This window comes from Leptopilina heterotoma, unplaced genomic scaffold, assembly GCF_015476425.1.
Source record: "Leptopilina heterotoma isolate Lh14 unplaced genomic scaffold, ASM1547642v1 Lhet_68, whole genome shotgun sequence".
Classification (NCBI taxonomy): domain Eukaryota; kingdom Metazoa; phylum Arthropoda; class Insecta; order Hymenoptera; family Figitidae; genus Leptopilina; species Leptopilina heterotoma.
In genome coordinates, this window is record NW_025111157.1 from 5,721,195 (window position 1) to 5,739,813 (window position 18,619).

Consider the following 18,619-nt stretch of genomic DNA (forward strand, 5'->3'; position numbering starts at 1 on the left):
TTATTTTCACAAAATATAAAATTCATCCTTGGAGTTCAATTATTTTAAATACAATTTTAATAAAATGTCTCTAAAAATTCAATTATTTTCCAAATTTTCAATAAAATTCTTTAAAAGAAGTAAATTATTTTCAAAAATTTAAATAAATTTCTTTGGCAGATTTCAATTATTCTCAATTTTTTAATGAAATTTCTAGATGTAATTTAATTATTTTTAAAAAGTTTTAAAGAATTCTGAAAAATTCAATTATTTAAAAAAATTTGAATAAAATTCTTCACAAGAAATTAATTATTTTCATAAATAATCATATTTTTCACTGGAATTCAATTATTTTCACAAATAAAATTCTTCACAGGAATTCAATTCTTTAAAAAAATTTTTTAATAAAATTCGTTGCAAGAATTCAATTATTTTCATAAATATCAAAACTTATCGCAGAATTTCAATTATTTTTATAACATTTTAAGTAAAGTGATAGAAAATTCCATTTATTCCTTTAAAATTTTACATAATAATTGAATATTAAAAACATTATAGCGTGAATTTTTATAAATAAAAATTGAATTTTAAGAAGGGATAAAATTAAAATTTTTGAAAATTTGAATTTTGAGTTACAATTATTTTTATGATATAAAATAATAATTTTATTACTCTGTCATTTTTAAATTTATTACAATATTCTCATAAGTTATTGAATTTGAGAATCTTAATTCTTATAGAAGAATAATAATTATTAAATATTTATTTAAAGAAGAAGTTATTAATGTTCTTGAGGGTCAGGGAAAAAGTGAAAATTTTGTCTGGAAATGAGGGAAAAGTCAGGGAAAAACAAAATTAAAATTTTGCGTCAACCCTTACAGTGAATCAATAATGAATTAACAATAAATCAATAATGAATTAACAATGAATCAAAAATAAATTAACAATGAATCAATGAAAAAAAAAATAATCCAGCAGTGAAAACTATGATTATGATTTAAGAGAAAAGTTTATTGCTCGCTGAGATGAATCAACGATAAAGCGAAAGAATTTTTATTCGCGAAACGTCGAGTGGTTGCGTCTTGTGCGAAGAATCAGAGAATATTAATGGGATTTAAAGTTGAAAGCAATTTTTTAACATTCATGATGATAATTGACTATTTTAAATGTTTATTAACGGTTTTTATACTCGTATAATATAGCAAGGAGAGAGAGAGAGAAAAAAAAACAAACCAGAATTGAATTTTTTTTTTTAATTGAACTCGTGCGGTGGGCAATATTTCGCTCTATTTGTCGAATGTACTTTTTATGTTATGAGTTTTCCACAATCTTGTTTATTTTATGGTCTCTCTCCTATATTTTTGTCGACCCGTCTGTGAAAATGGATTGTGTGTCGGACAAAATGACAAAAGCTCATATGGTTCCCGTTGCAGTGAAAAGAAATTTACGAGATTATTAAAAAAAATAAAAACAAAAAAAAATGAATAAATAATAATGCGTCAAGAGCTGATATTTTATTTGTGTGTTAAAAAAATTGATTTTGATTATTATTTTTATTATCAAATGGTGGTATTAAAAAAAAAAATGCTAAAAGTGCTAAAATGCAGAAAATATGAAAAATATTGAAAAATTGAAATATGCAAAAAATGCAAAAACAAAAAAATGCAAAAAAGCAAAAATACAAAAAGGGAGAAAAATTGAAAAATCAAAAAATTGCTTAAAAGGATAATTAATATTAAAATACTGTTTCTATTAAAAACTGTAATTAATTATTGTTTGAAAGTAACACACGTTTGCACTGATTACGCAAATAATTAGTATTTCAACAGAGAAAGAGGAGACCTTCGAGACAGACTTCGATATTTTCTTTTGTTTTATAAAAAGCGTTTATGAATCATTTAAAATCATTTAACTGCAAAATCAGATTTTCTTTTTATTTATTTAATAGTAAATAGAAATAAAAAGAAATAAAAATTTAAAGTAATATTTTGCTTAGGTTTATTATAAAGAAAAGCAAAATAATTTCTGCGTGAGAATTAAAATTTTTCTTTTTGATTTAAATTTTATAATTAAAGATTTTATAAGATTACAAATGAGAATTAAAGTAGACAATAGCTTATGCAGTTTATATCTCAGAAATATAATGTATCACAGTTGATATACTTTCTAAAGGTAGGAAGTTCGCTAGAGTTAGCGTATAACGGGTGAACTTGAAACCATAAAAATGAACTGCCAACCATTGTTCTGAAAACTATATTTTTTATTGTCCAGGCCAACAAAATAATTTATTAAAAAAAAAGAAAAAGACAAAAAAGTAAAAATGGCAATAAAAATGTAATGCAATTTTTCATTCTGCGATAATGATGATAATATTTTTTTTTTATAAACATTTAACACGGTGAGAAAATTGAGTTAAGAAAAATAATAATTTAGAATATTTTTTTGTTCTATTTTCTTTTGTTCGGTATGGTGAAATTGTGAGTTTTCGTTTTCCTTTGTCATTTATTAAGGAGGAAATTATAGAGCACACAAGATGGGAGGTTTTCCATTAATGTGGAAAAGATAGTTGAGAGTTTTGCCACTTTATAACATGTGAATATTATATTTACCGTTATTACAGATGAAGGCACCCGTCATTAACCGGTTTCCCTTGTTCATACAAAATTATCTGGGTCATTACTATCGAGTTTGATGAAGTTCTAAACTTACTGCGGGGGTAAAGTTCTTGCCAAATTGCGGGGTTTTTTTTTTTATCAAAGTTAACTATTCACTCTTCAGAAAGCAATTTCTTAGCAATCTTCTCGACAGTATATTGTATTTTGCAAAAAAAAAAAAAAAAAAACTATACGGAAATGATAATTTTGATTGAAATAATTTATTTAATTACTTGATTATTGTTTTTGATTAATTTGTTGATAATAAACAAGCAATCGGTCATTTGCTTGAAATAAATTTTTCAAATAAATTTTTTTTACTGTACTAAAGAAAATTTATTTGATTCAAATAAACGATTATTTGTTTATTATCAAATAAATATGTACTTGTATGAATTAATTTTTATTTTAAGTCAATTAAATTGTATTTATATCAAATACTAAAATATTATTGGTTCAAATATGATTTGTTTGAATTCATTAAAAATTATTTGAATAAAGTACATATTTATTAGATAAGAAACGAGCAATCGGTGATTTAAAACCAAATAAATTTTTATTCAGTGTAATAAAGAAAATTTAATTGATTCAAATAAACGATTATTTGTTTACTAGCCAAACTATCCGCGCGCAAGCGCGCGGGAATGTTGTATGGGGCTGCTTATTTTAAACAATTTAAAAAATTTTAAAGAAATAATTATTATAACATAACAAAGAGATTTAACTAACTAAAATTCAAATAATTTCACTCAATGGTCTCAATTTAAATAGAATTTACATTACTAGACTTAAACTATGACTAGAACAATTACAATTAATATCTGGGTCATCTTTTGCATTGCTTTTTTTATAAAGCCATTTTAAATTAAATACTTTTTAAAGAAATAATACCTAATTATTACACACTGAAAAAAGTTTTACTTGAAATAGCGATAAGTTTCTCTAGAATAACGAAAGTATTAATTGAAGCACTAAATAATTTCGCTACTAAAGTGAAATCTGTAGTTCATCCAGCTAAATATTTTTTGCCGTGCATAACGAAAAAAGAATTAAATTAACATCAGATTTTCTACATTAAAAAAAAAACGAATTCAAATAGAAATTAATCATTTTACAAATTAACCAAATTCACCCCAGAAATCACTGAATTCGATAATTTAGAAGAAAGTCAGACAAAAGCAGGGTTCCTACAGAATCTGGAAATCAGGGAAATCATGGAAAAGGCCTGGAATTTTTAAAAGTTTCTAAATTTTTTCAGTTTTCCATTTTTTCTCTTGACTAAAAATTCAAATAATAATAAAGCTAAATGGCATAAAAGAAAAGAAAAAATAAAGAATTTTATGAAATTCGATTTTTCGGATTTTTGATAATTTTTAATAATTTTTGATTTTTTACCAAAGAGTCGAGACAATTTAATAAGTAAAGTATTTTCCAAAAGCACAAAAATAATGAAGCTAAATCCCATAAAATAGAAGAAAAAATGTTGAATTTTAAGAAAATCGGATTTTTGAATTTTTGATAATTTTCGATAATTTTAGATTTTTTACCAAAGATTCGAGACAATTTAATAAGTAAAGTATTTTTCCAAAGCACAAAAATAATGAAGCTGAATCCCATAAAATAGAGGAAAGAATGTTAAATTTTAAGAAAAACGGATTTTTGAAATTTTTCGAATTTTTGATAATTTTAGATTTTTTACCAAAGAGTCGAGACTATTAAATAAGTAAAGTATTTTCCAAAAGCACAAAAATAATAAAGCTGAATCCCATAAAAGAGAAGAAAAAATGTTGAATTTTAAGAAAATCGGATTTTTGAATTTTTTCGAATTTTTGGTAATTTTAGATTTTTTACCAAAGAGTTGAGAGTATTAAATAAGTAAAGTATTTTCCAAAAGCACAAAAATAATGAAGCTAAATCCCATAAAAGAGAGGAAAAAATGTTGAATTTTAAGAAATTCGGTTTTTTGAATTTTTTCGAATTTTTGATAATTTTAGATTTTTTACCAAAAAGTCGAGACTATTAAATAAGTAAAGTATTTTCCAAAAGCACAAAAATAATGAAGCTAAATCCCATAAAAGAGAGGAAAAAATGTTGAATTTTAAGAAAAACGGATTTTTGAATTTTTTCGAATTTTTGATAATTTTAGATTTTTTACCAAAAAGTCGAGACAATTTAATAAGTAAAGTATTTTTCCAAAGCACAAAAATAATGAAGCTGAATCCCATAAAAGAGAGGAAAGAATGTTAAATTTTAAGAAATTCGGATTTTTGAATTTTTGATAATTTTCGATAATTTTAGATTTTTTACCAAAGAGTCGAGACAATTTAATAAGTAAAGTATTCACCACATTAAAAAGTTTGACATTAAAAAATATATAAAAAATGCCAATACATAACCCACAGAATTTAATTTTCAAAACAAACAAATGAATGCAGATAATTTGCTAACGGAAAGGAAACTTACGATTATTATAATGTATTATGAAATAAATATTAACTTGAATTAAATAATTTTTATTTGAGTCAAAGAAATTATATTTGAACCATTAACCTCAGCACTTGAAGCAAATAAAATTTAATTGACTTAAATAAAATAAAAATTACTTTATTGCTTCGAAGAATTTTATTGAAATTTTTAAAAATAATTAAATTTTTTTGAGAAATTTGATTACAATTTGCATTGAAATAATTGAAATCTTGTGAAGAATATTATTAAGATTTTTGGAAATAATTGAATTGTTTCGGAGAATTTTAAATCTAAATTTTGAAAATAATTGAATTTTTAGAGAAATTTTATTAAAATTCTGTATATGTAATTGAATTTTCTCGATCAATTTCATTAAAATTGTATTAAAAACAATTAAGTTCCAACGAAGCATTTTATTATTTCTTTTGAAAATAATTGAATTTTTTGAGAAATTAAATTAAAAATGTAGGGGAAATAATTGAATTTTTAGGTAAATTTTATTAAAATTGTATTAAAAATAATTAAGTTCCAACGAAGAATTTTATTATTTTTCATGACAATAATTGACTTGTTTTACAAAATTTTATTGAAAATTTTTAAAATAATTGAATTTTTTGAGAAGCTTTATTAATTAAAATTGTATTTAAAATAATATGAATTCTTCAAAAGAATTTTATAACTTATGAAAATAATTCAATTCTTGTGATGAATTTTATTAAAATTGTAAATAATTGAATTTTCTTGAGCATTTTATCAAAATTGTATTAAAAATAATTGAGTCCCTTGGAGAAATGTTATTATTTATGAAAATAATTTAATTTTTAACAAGAATGTAATTAAAATTTTTAAAAATAATTAAATTCTTTCAAGAAATGTAATTAAATTAATAAATAAAAATAATTGAAATCTTGCAAAGAATATTATTAAAATTTTTCAAAATTATTGAATTCTTTTGAAGAATTTTATTGAAAATTTTGAAAATACAGAATTGAATTTTATCTTTGAGAAGGATAGAATTTTTTTTTTATAATCTTTCACAAGTTTTAAACGTTTAAATGAACGAAGTATTTTTTATTAAATTATAAATGACTGATTGCAATAAAAATTAAAAATTTGAATTTAAAAAATTTATAAAAAATATTTTTGGTATTTTTTTTTGGTATTAATTTGAAGAATAAATGTAGGTAAATAAATTGGGGATCATTTTTAAATCTCCTTATCTCCAATAATATTAATGAATACACAAAAAAACACTTCTAACGCTATATAAAAACTTCACTTTCCAAAAAGACATATTCGAATAATTATACAAAGATCTTGAAACAAGTTAACATATGAAATATGCTATACACGCATGGAGATAATCTCCTCATGCTTTATGTATTAAGTGTTCATGAGGGAAGCCACAGGAAGTAAAAGGAACAATTCTCATGAAATATTAAGATCCCAACACTAAATTTTAAAGGAGATCTCCCTCTTTTTTTTCATTCAAAACAATTAAATTCTATATACAAATAGGATTAAAAACAATACCACCTTAAAATTTATATTTTATAAAATTATAACACCTTTAGAGGAAACTATAATTTTAAGCTCGCGCGCAAAAATCCTTGAATTAAATTTAAGAAAAAAAAAAAAGTTGTATTTTATGTAACGTTATTGCTCCGGATTCGCCAAACAGTTTTGAATCACTAAATACGCGGATATAAAAATCGAACATCGTTAATCTTCACGTCACGCTCGTTTTATTAGATCAAAAGCTTTAAAAAAGATATCAACGCGTGTGACACCCCATTTTATATTGACATTCTCGAAAATAAAAAAATTTCTCCTTCAAAAACATCTTATTTTCGAATATGTAGTATCGGAAATTTGTTACGTCCTTTGGTAATAAAAAAAAAATGATCCTGTCGTTTAATGTCGAAAATGAAGGTTTATTTTTTCATATGTGTTTTATTGGCATTAATATTTGTTTAATTAATATTTTTTATAATTTTCAAAAATTTTAATAAACTTTTTGGGAACAATTCAATTATTTACGAAAATTTTCACAAAAATTCCACGAAAGAATTCAGTTATTTTTATAATAAATAATAAAATTTTTCCTAGGAATTTAAATATATTCAATTACATTTTAAAAACATTTTTCGAAAAAATTCAATTATTTTCCAAAATTTAATTAGATTTCTTCTCAAGAATTCAGTTATTTTCATAATAAATAATAAAATTCTTCCGAAAAATTTAAATATTTGCAATAAAATTTTAATTAACATTTTTTGAAAAAATTCAATTGTTTTCCAAAATTTTATTAAAATTCTTCGGAAGAATTCAATTATTTTCTAAACCTCTGATAAAATTCTCTATAAGGATTTAATTGTTTCCAATACAATTTATTATTATTAATTTAAAAAAAAAACTATAAAGAAAATTTTTTTCTTGGGGAATAAACTTGAAAAAATTTTTTCTCATCCTTTTCAAGGATTTTTGAGAAAAATATTCAGGCTTTTGCAAAAAAAAAAAAATTTGTTTTAACGACAGAAATACTTTACAAATAATGTTAATTTTTTAAAAAAGTAAAAAATTGAAAATCTGTTTTAAAAATAATATTGAATACCTTTTTTCTATCATTTAATTTAATTTAATTAGTTCATTTTTCTACCCGACACTATTTCATATAATATTTAATTAAACTGGCGTATAATTGGACGAGAATTGAAATTTTTGAAATTAAAGTGAAAATTTTCACACTAATTATTTAAAGTCGAATGAATAAAAGAATAAAAAAGTGAGGCATGAATATTCTTTTTTTATCGATCAAATTATTACGACCCAATTCCATTTACAATATTCAGAAATAAATTTAGCTTTTTCAATATTCAATTGAATATCAGTGATAATAATTTCAGATGAAAAGCAGTTTTAATTTGAAAATTGTCGGCAATTATAAAAATTTACAAATAAATACAGTGTACAAAAATAACTTGTACGTTTAATTAGAAGAAAATGTATTTTTAGAGGGATTATTAATTTTTTTTTCTTTTTTGAGTACTTTTTCTTGTTTTCAATTAACGAAATTTTTTTTGGTTTTAAATTAAATTTAATTATTATGAAAAATATAAAAGGGAAAATTATTTTCCTAAAGACATTTTTAAAAATAATTAAATTTTATCGAGAATTTTAATTACAAATTGCGTTAATTGAATTAATTCGGAAAATTTTATTAAAATGATTAAAAATATAATTGAATTTTTAGACAAATTTTATTTTCCAATTATATTTAAAATAATCGAATGCCTCAAATAATAGAATTTTTTAATCAGAATTCAATTATTTTTATAAATAATTGAATTCTGATAAAAAAAAATTTGATAAATGTTCTAAAAATTATTAAATTTTTATGAGAAAATTAATTAGAATTGTATTGAAAATAAATAAATTTTTATAGAGAATTTTATAAACATTTTTGAAAATAATTAAATTTTTTCAAAGAATTATATTAAAATTTTTTTAAAAAATTCGATTTTTCGAGAAATTTTATTAAAATGGTATTGAAACTAATTAAATTCTTGCAAAGGATTAAAATTTTTATGAATTGAATTCTTGCGAAAAAATTTATTTGAATATTTGAAAATAATTGAATTTCGCTGAAGAATTTTTTATTTATGAAAATAATTAATTCTTATAGAGAATAATATTATCAATTAAGTTTTGTAAATAATTAAATTCTTTTAAGAAATTTAATCAAAATTGTATTGAAAATAATTGAATTCTTATAAAGAATCATATCAAAATATTTTAAAATATTTGAATTCTTGTGAATTTTATTAAATTTTATTAAAATTTCTGAAAATAATTGAATTTTTGTCAAGAATTTTATTATTTATGAAAATATATTGAACTCTTGTGAAGAATTTTATAGAAATTTTTGAAAATAATTGAATTCTTTAGGATAATTGAAATGAAGAGTTTTAAAATTTGTATAAATTGAAAATATTGTATTTGAAAATTTATGTAGTTAAAAATTAATTCTAAAATTTGGATTTAATTATTATGACAAATAAAAAACGGAAAAAATAAATTGTCCTAAAGTTTTTGAACGTTTAATATTAAAAGAAATATTTTTTGTTCTGTAATATTTTTAAAAATTACTAGATTTGAAATGAAAAAATCGTAATTGAACATTTATTTAGTTAAAAATTCATTCTAAAATTCAATTTAATTATTATGACAAATGAAAAGCGGAAAAATATTTTTTCCTAAAGATTTCAACTTGTTATTGAAAAATATTTCAACGAAAAATTTTTTTCTACTCCAATATTTAAAAAAAAAAAATACTAGACTGCAATGGAAAATATCGTAAATGTATATTTATTTAATATTTAATCAAAAATCAATTTTTTAATTTTGAAAAACAATATTTTGTAATTAAAATTCAAATTAAGTGATAAAAATATCGACGTCCATATGAACTTTTGAAACTTCATGGACATGAAAAGAGAAAAAAAAAATGAAATAAAAAGTTAAAATTAGAATAATTTTTATTTCTCATTTTTTTCACCTTTGTACCTACGTACATATTATACATAATCCGGAATTTTTCACTGATTCAGGAAAAATTGAAATAGACTCGAATATGAAAAATATAGAGGAAGAGTACTTTTTTTTTATTCTCGAATATTATTTATCAATGGGAGGCTTTTATGTGTAAGATTTAAGCATAAAATCATCTTACTTAGTGAATAGGTACTTTTCTTCTTCTAAGAGAGCTATATAAAAAGCGCTGGGCGTAAATGTCAAATGATAAGTATGCCATTCTGTTGGCAATATATACTCTCCTGCGTAAGTGCGAGAGAACTTTCTCCCGCAGAAAATTCATTGAGTTCAAATGAACGTCATAATTTGCGCCCATTTCAAGTCTAAAGGGTCTTGTACTTTATTAATTATACTCTTTAATAATCTCGAATTTTATTATATATTCAATCTCTCCTCGCTTTATTTTTGCCAATTCTTTTTTACGACTTGGAAATTATAATCCCTTTTTTTTCATTAATTTTCTTTTGCGCGGAAATTAGAGAAGAAAAAAATTTTATTTCTCCTTCCTGTAGAATTTATAAACTGTGAGAAAAATTTTTCTTCTGTGACAAAAAAAAAATGACTGGGGACAAAAATTGATGAAATTGTTTTTTGCGAAAAAAATTGAGTTTTAAAATTTCTTTTTCTTTTTATTGATTTTTTTTACTTAAGTGAATTAATTTTCTAATTAAATGCGTGATTTACAGATTGACGGAGCCTTCTGGAAGTATTCAAGACGGAATTGGTAATTATACGACGGATGTGAAGTGCTCGTGGTTGATTGAGAGTAATCCAAATTCCACGATACGAATGCATATTGAGGAATTTGCGACGGAATGTGGTTGGGATCATTTATACATTTTCGACGGAGACAGTGTAGAGGCACCATTGCTCGGTGTCTTTACTGGATTGATGCACAAGGATGGCTACCACATCCGGAGAGTGCCGGAAGTTATAGCACGCTCCGGAAATGCTCTTCTTCATTTCTACTCAGACGTCGCATACAATATGAGTGGCTTTAATATCACCTATAAGATAAATGCATGTCCCAGCAGGTGAATATTTTTTCCTCCTTTTTTTTTCTTTCTACAATTTATAATAATTAATAACGAGCTAAACTTGGTTCACAATTATTATTTTCTTATATTGAATTCTTCAATTTTGAACGAAATTCTACAATTTCTTTTGAGAAAAATTTTCATTTAATTATTTTACTAGCATTAAAATAAAATTAGCAATTTTAAAAATAATAGAATTTAAAAATTTTCTAATTTAAATTTTTGTTGAAAACACTAAAAAAAATTCAATTTTGGAGAAATTACAAATAATTGCAGAAATTCAGTTACTTAAAAACAAATTAAATTCAACTATGTTTAAAATTTGAAAAAAATTGTCGTAAAAATCCCAATTATTATCTTTATAAATAATAAAATTCTTCTCCAAAGTTTAATTATTTTCAAAGATGTCAAAAAAATTCTTGTCCTAATTTCAATTTAATTATTTTCAAAAAATTTTCTAATTCCAATGATTTCCAATATTTACTAATTTAATAAAATTGTATAAATCATTTAATTATTTTCATAATTAATAAAAATTTCACAGAAATTTTAAATTTCTGAAAATAATTCAATTAATCGAGTAATTTAATTGGAATTGTATTGAAAAAAAATTAAATTTTTGTAAAAAATTTTATCAAAATTGTTATAAATAATTCTACTTCTTGGAATAATTGTTTTAAAATTTTTATAGAATAATTAAAATTTTTTTATTTATGAAAATAATTGAATTTTTGTGAAGAATTTTTTTATTTATGAAAATAATTGAATTTTTGTGTAGAATTGTATTATTTATGCAAATAATTAAAATTCTGCGAAATTTATGGATTTTTTGACTTTGGACATTTTTATTTTGGATTTTTTGTATTTTAGACTTATTTTCTTGAATTTTTCGATCTGCATTTTTTTAATTGGATTTTTTGTCCTGTAATCATTTTATTGTATCGTATTCTTGAATTTTTAACGAAATTTTGCAATTTCTAGGAGAAGATATACTTTAGAATTATTCTTCACTTTACATTTTTTTCAATTTTTTCACTTTGGTAAAATTTACAACGTTTATGATTAGCGATTTAGAAGAAAAAAATATTTTTTGAAGCAAAATTTTACAGACTTTTGTATAAAAACATTTTTGGAAAGTTTCTTGATCCAATATTTGTGGAAAAAATTTTTTAAACAAAGAAATTTTGTTATTTTCCTTTTAGAAAATATATTTTTTTTAATCGTTGATCGTAAACGTTATGAACTTCACCAAATTCCTTTTTTTATTCATAAAATTCATTAAATTTTCAATTTTTTCTGTAGAAAGAGAATTAGTTTAATTAAAAATTACGTTTTTTTAAAATTAAATATCGTATTCTTGAATTTTGAACAAAATTCTGCAATTTCCTGAGAAGATGTAATTAAATTGGAATTATTTTTTATTAATTACAGTATTCTTCCTTTTATTTTGATTCCAAAATTTGTTTACATTTTTTATTTGTAAAATTTTAATGAAAATAATTGATTTTTTTTCAAGTGTTTGATTAAAATTTTTGAAAAACAAATTTTAAAGAATTTTAATTGTTAAATTTTCAAAATAACTGATTTCTCAAAAATTTTTATGAAAAAGCTTCAAATGGAAATTTTAAAATGAGAGTTAATGAAAATTGGAATCCAAAAGTTTATTCAAATATTTAAAAAAAAGTAATTCTTAGAATTTTTTCTAATTTTTGAAAATTCCTTTATTTTTAATATTTTTAATTAGTTTTTCAAAAATTCAAATGTTTACAAAAAATAATTGCAATATATTGTTTAAAATTATTATTGAAATTTTGTAGAAATCACCTTTAAAAATTTTATTTGAAACATTTTTCAAAAAACTAATTACTTTTTTTAAATTTGTCCAAAAATTCTTTGAATCTATGAATAATATTATTATTTTTTGAATTTTTAATAAAATCCATGACAAGGTACAGTTAGAATTATTAAAAAAAATTCTAATTTTCTTATTTAAATAATTAAATACTCGAAGAACTTTTGGAAAATTATTTTAAATAATTAATTTAGAGAAGGAATTTAGTTAGAACTTGTAGGAAAAAGTGAAATTTTTGAAAGAGTTAAACTTGATTGGTATCATAATTTTTTTATTTAATTATTTTATTTTTACAAAAAAAATTATTTTTCATATTAAAGATAATATTCCTAACTAAATAAATGTTTAATTTTAATTATTTTTCTCTATTGTACAGTAATTTTAAAAAATATTTAAATGAGAAAAATTTTCGTTCATTTGAACTTTCAAAACTGGGAAAAAATAAATTACCAATTTCTAAATTTTGTTTTTGGAAAAATACAAGACAGAATGTAAATTAGCAAAGTTTGATACAATTTTTATTTTTGTTTGCAGAAGAATTAAATTAGCAGTCTAATACAATTTTTTTATTTTTGTTTACAGAACAAATAAATATTAAAAAATGGAGATTAAAAATTTTAAAAATAATACAAAAAAAGAATTCAGAAAAAGAGTAATGTAAGAAGCAAATGATATAACGAGCAAATTGTTAAGTAGGTACTGATTATTTATCTCGGAGGTCACAATCAAAATTTGATGATTATAATTTTAAAAAAAGAATGTTTTGAATTAATTTTGATTCTGAAAATAATTTATCTAAATTTATCTCCACTATCTTTCGAAAAGAGATTTCTTTCTTTCTCGAATGAATACAGTTTGCTATTTTCCTTTAACAACATTCATAAAAGTTTATTTTCTCGCTTTTTATCTTTTAACACCTTAATTCCTTAATACATGCCATATAGCACGTACTTTATTTTTTATTACAGTGTTGTTAAAACACGTATATATAAAGTATATAGTAAAAGTGACAGGAATTTCAAGAAGCAATACTGAAACATTTGAATCTTTATGGTCTCTCTTTTTTTCCAACTCATATTGAATATATGCATAATTTTTATATTTATATAATATCAAACAAAAAAAAAAAAATAGAAAAAGAAAAAGGTAATTGGATTTTGTTGTGCAGGTATTGCTTTTTAATAAGTCTGTTTACGTTCCAAGGAACGGTTCAATTATCGATGGAGTATGAACTCATGTTCCCCTTTTTGCACAGCACGGTTTCTTATAGGTTGTTAATCTAAAACTTTAACAGGCTATTTATTCACATGACCATCGACGTTAAAATAAAAAAATCACTGTAAAACTTTTATTTCTCCTGGTGTACTTTGACCTCCGAGTTCCTTTTATTCAATATTCTATTATATTACTTTTATACCTTCAGAGAAATAATCGTTATATCATTCGCGATTTTTACTGTACAGTAAATTTTTTTATATTATACGAGAAAGAAAAAAAAAATTTTCCATTTCGTTTCGTGTAAAATTTGCGCAGAAAAGAGAGAAATTTTATTGTCTACTTTGAAAAATAAATTTTACAAAAATTCTTTTATATGAATATAAAAATTTACAAGTAATAAAAGGAAGAAAAAGAGTTTTAATTTTGAAAAAGTATGTTTAAATTTGAAAATATTAACTTTGAGTAATATTTATCAGGGGATTTTGAATGGTTTCTTGTTAACGCACAACTTTAAATGGCTTCTTGAGGTTTTTTTTCTTTATTGTTATTGTTCTTATAATTATTAATATTTTTATTATTATTAATATATTTACTACCTATTATTTTTTTTATTATTATTGCAACTAGAATAACTATACGCGCGTGGAATTTTAATACTCGTTGTTAGTTATAAAAAATTTCTTTTTTAAATTTAATACCTAAAATTTAAAATTTTCAAAAAGTATAATTTTTTGAAATATAATTCTCCAAAAATACGATTCAATTATCTTTAAAAAAATTTTAATTACAGTTTTTCAAAAAACTAATTTGTTTTTAGAAATTCTACGTATTACATTATTCAAAAATTCCATAATTTTTTGTTAAACAAATATTTAAAAATCTATTGTTATTTATTTTATTGGATATTTTAAATATTTTCATTATAAAACCTTTTGAAATTTAATTGTTTCTAAAAATTACAACTGCAATTTTTTCAAAGGCAATTAATTTTTAGAATTTTAAAATAAATTTATTCAAAAATTTAATCATTTTTAAAGGAAAATAATAAATTAATAATTTTTTAATTAAACATTCAAATATACTTTTATGGCGATTTCAATTTAAGAACCTTTTAAAATTTAATTATTTCTTAAAATTCCTGTTATAACGCTTTTAATGTTCAATTATATTTCGAAATTTTATTCTTTTTTAAATCAATTCATATTTGAATTCAACGATAATTGAATTATTTAAATATAAAAATTTTTGTAAAATTTAATTATTTTTCAAATTTTTAGTTACAATTCTTCATATTATTATTTAAAAATAATTTTTAAACGTGAGAAAATAAAATTCTTTAATATTTGAGAAAATTTTCAATTTTTAAAAATTATTTTCGGAAATTCAACTACAAAAAATTTTAATTACGATTTTTTAAAAACCTCATTTTTTCGGAATTTCTAAATAAAATTTTTCAAATTCTATTAATTTTCGTTTAATAAATATTTGAATACTTATTGTTATTTATTTTTCCACCAGGAATTAATAATTAAAAATACTTTCATTGTAAAATGTTTTGAAATTTAATTATCTCTAAGAATTTTTGAAATATTTTCTAAAATTTTAACTGAAATTCTTTTTCAAATCAATTTTTATCGAAAAGTTGTACGAGAATTCAATTATTTGATTACAATAATAAGTGATAAATAATTGATAATTTCTTTAAAAATTGCAACTGTAAATCTAGTTATGGATTTTTTTAATTTGAGAAAAAAGAATTCATAGACTAAGTAACTTCACTTGAGGGCAGAATATCTTGATTGTTATTAAATAATTATTATATTAATTTTATTATTATAACTACTAGAATTATTACTATTTATTATTCCTTTTATTATTAAAGAAAAAGACCTCGTTATTACAGTTCCCGAGATTTGATTATGATTCTCGTCTAATTCAAGAAAGAATTGCCGAAACTTTTTTTCTCTTATTCAACTCTAGTTTCTCTCAGTACTTCTCATTAAAGACAATGCCTCAAAAAGTATTAAATTGTTCCTGATTGGAAAAAGTAAGAAAAATTTTCAAGATGTATAATTTTTAAATTGCACGATTCTTAATTTTATTCATTTATAGAAAAGAAAAATAGAGAAGAAATTTACAGATAAATAAAACTTTCAATAATCAAAAAATAGTTTTCAAATTTTTTTCGTTAAATGTTGATTAAATATTTACACTTAATATAAAATAAAAATACTTAAAACCGAAATATTTAATTATTTAAATAAATTGAAAGAATTATAAATTAAAATTAAATTTATTATTTAAAGGCATTAATTTCATTGTAGGAAAAAATTTGTATTTCATTAAGTAATTTGAGTTTCAGAGGAAAATTATTAACGTCCGTGGCATTTAGGAGAAACTTGTCATGCTTAAGTGAAATCCTAGACATTGTCTTATTGAGAAAAAAAAAATTGAAGTAATATGATTATCATTTTTACGTAATGGTAGAGAGACTTGTGTAACTTGAAAAAAAGATAATAATAAATAATAAATCGCGATACGTGTCATATGGATGGGTTTTGAAAATTCTTTTTTCCCCATTCATGGATTGTACGGAAAAACATTCGAGGTCTTGTTCTAAATTCTGGAGGGTGAATATTTGTTTGTTTTTTCTTTCTTTTTTTTTGGAAAAGAGGGACAACTTACATTATAATGTCGTATTCAACTCACATGCTTGATTTTTTCATTTCTTTCATTTTCTATTTTTCTCCCCCTATAGATATTCGCATGCAGACTGTTCCGGACATGGTGTTTGCATAGAGGGGGTGTGTACGTGTGACGCCACGTGGACTGGGGAAGCCTGTGACGAGCAAGTCTGTCCCAACAATTGTTCAGCTCACCATGGTCAGGGCGAATGCAATCGAGAGAAGCACCACTGCGAATGTGCTCGTGGATTCAAAGGTAGAAAAAAAAACCACGTCACATAATGCCCCGATAAGATCAGTCACGTTCATTTTCCAATAATAAAAAAAAGGCGAGAGAGAGAGAAGAAAAAATTCAAGAATTTAATATACACAATTTTTATTTTCTACTCTAATTTAATAGTAGAATTTAATTTAAGTAATTTCATTTTATTTCATTTAATTTTCTCTTTATCATTTTTTTTACTGACTCATTTTACTTTAATCAAATTTTTTATTCTAATCAAAATTAAATTTTTCTTCACTCTGATTTTTTCACTCCAATATTAATTTATTTTGATTTTTGCATTTCTCGTCGACTTTCGTTATTTTATTTTAGTTATTTTTATTAGATATATCTCAATTCAATTTTTTTTATCTGTGATTAAAATTAAAAATTCCGCTCCAATTTCAGTTTAAACTTCTAGTGCGACTATTTTTTTAATTAAAATTTTTCATACAAATGATTTTTTTATACTTTTTGCAAAACTGTTGTAGAGTATTTTAAAATTAATTTTTTAAAAGTTTCTTTAAAATTTTTTTTTATTTAAATTTATTTTAAATACAATTTTAATAAAATTCATTGCAAGAATTGAGATATTTTCATAAGTTTCATAATTTCTTTTAATAGAATTCAATTCTTTTCAATAAATTTAATAAAATTTTTCTCAAGAATTCAATTATCTTCATAAATAATAAAATATGAAAGGAAATTTTATTTTTAAATTTCTTAATGAACTTTAAAAAATGTTAATAATATTCCTTGAAAGAAATCAATTATTTTAAAAAATTTTAATAAAATTCCTAGAGCAAATTCAATTATTTTTCATTTCTTTTAAATACAATTTTAATAAAATTCGTCAAAGGAATTGAATTCATAAATTATAAAATTCTTCAGATGATTTGATAAATTCTCAATTAAATTTTAGTAAATTAAATTTCTTTTAATAGAATTCAATTATTTCTAAAACTTTCAATAGCATTCCTTGAAAATATCCAATTATTTTTCATTTATTTCAAATACAATTTTAATAAAATTCGTTGAGAGAATTGAATTCATAAATTATAAAACTCTTCAGATGATTTCATAAATTTTCATTTAAATTTTATTAAATTAAATTTCTTTTAAATTGAATTATTTTCATAAATTATAATATTCATTGGAAGAATTCAATTATTTTAAATACAATTTCAATAAAATTTCTTGAAAAAATTCAATTATTTTCAGAAATTTTAAAATTAAAAAATTTTAGAGAAAATTAAAAATTAAATTCCTTGAAAGAATTCAATTATTTTCATAAATACTAAAATTTTTTTCTGGTGCTTAATTATTTTTAATATTTTTTAAAAAAAAAAATTATCGAGAAAATTCTATTGTATATAATTTTAATCAAAATCGTCACAAGAATTGAATTATTTTTTTCATAAATTATAATATTCATTCGAAGAATTTAATTATTTTAAATACAATTTCAATAAAATTCCTTGAAAAAATTCAATTATTTTAAGAAATTTTAATGAAATTGTTCGCAAAAAATCAATTATTTTTAGAAATTTTAATCAAATTCGCAAGAATGAAATTATTTTTTAAATATTTTGATATAATTCTTTATAAGAATTCAATTATTTTTAATACAATTTTAATAAAATTCGTCACAAGAACTGAATTATTTCAATAAGTTATAATATTCTTTGGAAGATTTCAATTATTTTAAATACAATTTTCAGAAAATTTCTCTAAAAATTCAATTATTTTCAAAAATTTGGTTTAAAATTCTCCCAAATAATTCAATTATTTTCAAAAATCTTCGTAAGATTTAAATTGTTTCAATTTAATTTTAATTAAATTTCTCTGCAAGAATTTAATTATTTAAAAAAAAT

The 18,619-nt window shown here is 21.2% G+C and overlaps 1 protein-coding gene across 2 annotated transcripts in view; it reads left to right on the forward strand.

Moving 5' to 3' along the window:
* LOC122510191 (attractin) overlaps positions 1–18,619 on the forward strand; it is a 37,067-nt gene that overhangs the window by 3,415 nt on the left and 15,033 nt on the right. For both annotated transcript variants that reach the window (XM_043624652.1, XM_043624653.1), the window contains exons 2-3: positions 10,379–10,726; positions 16,558–16,739. In XM_043624652.1, the coding sequence (XP_043480587.1) occupies positions 10,379–10,726; positions 16,558–16,739 (530 nt within the window). The remainder of the gene's footprint in view (positions 1–10,378; positions 10,727–16,557; positions 16,740–18,619) is intronic.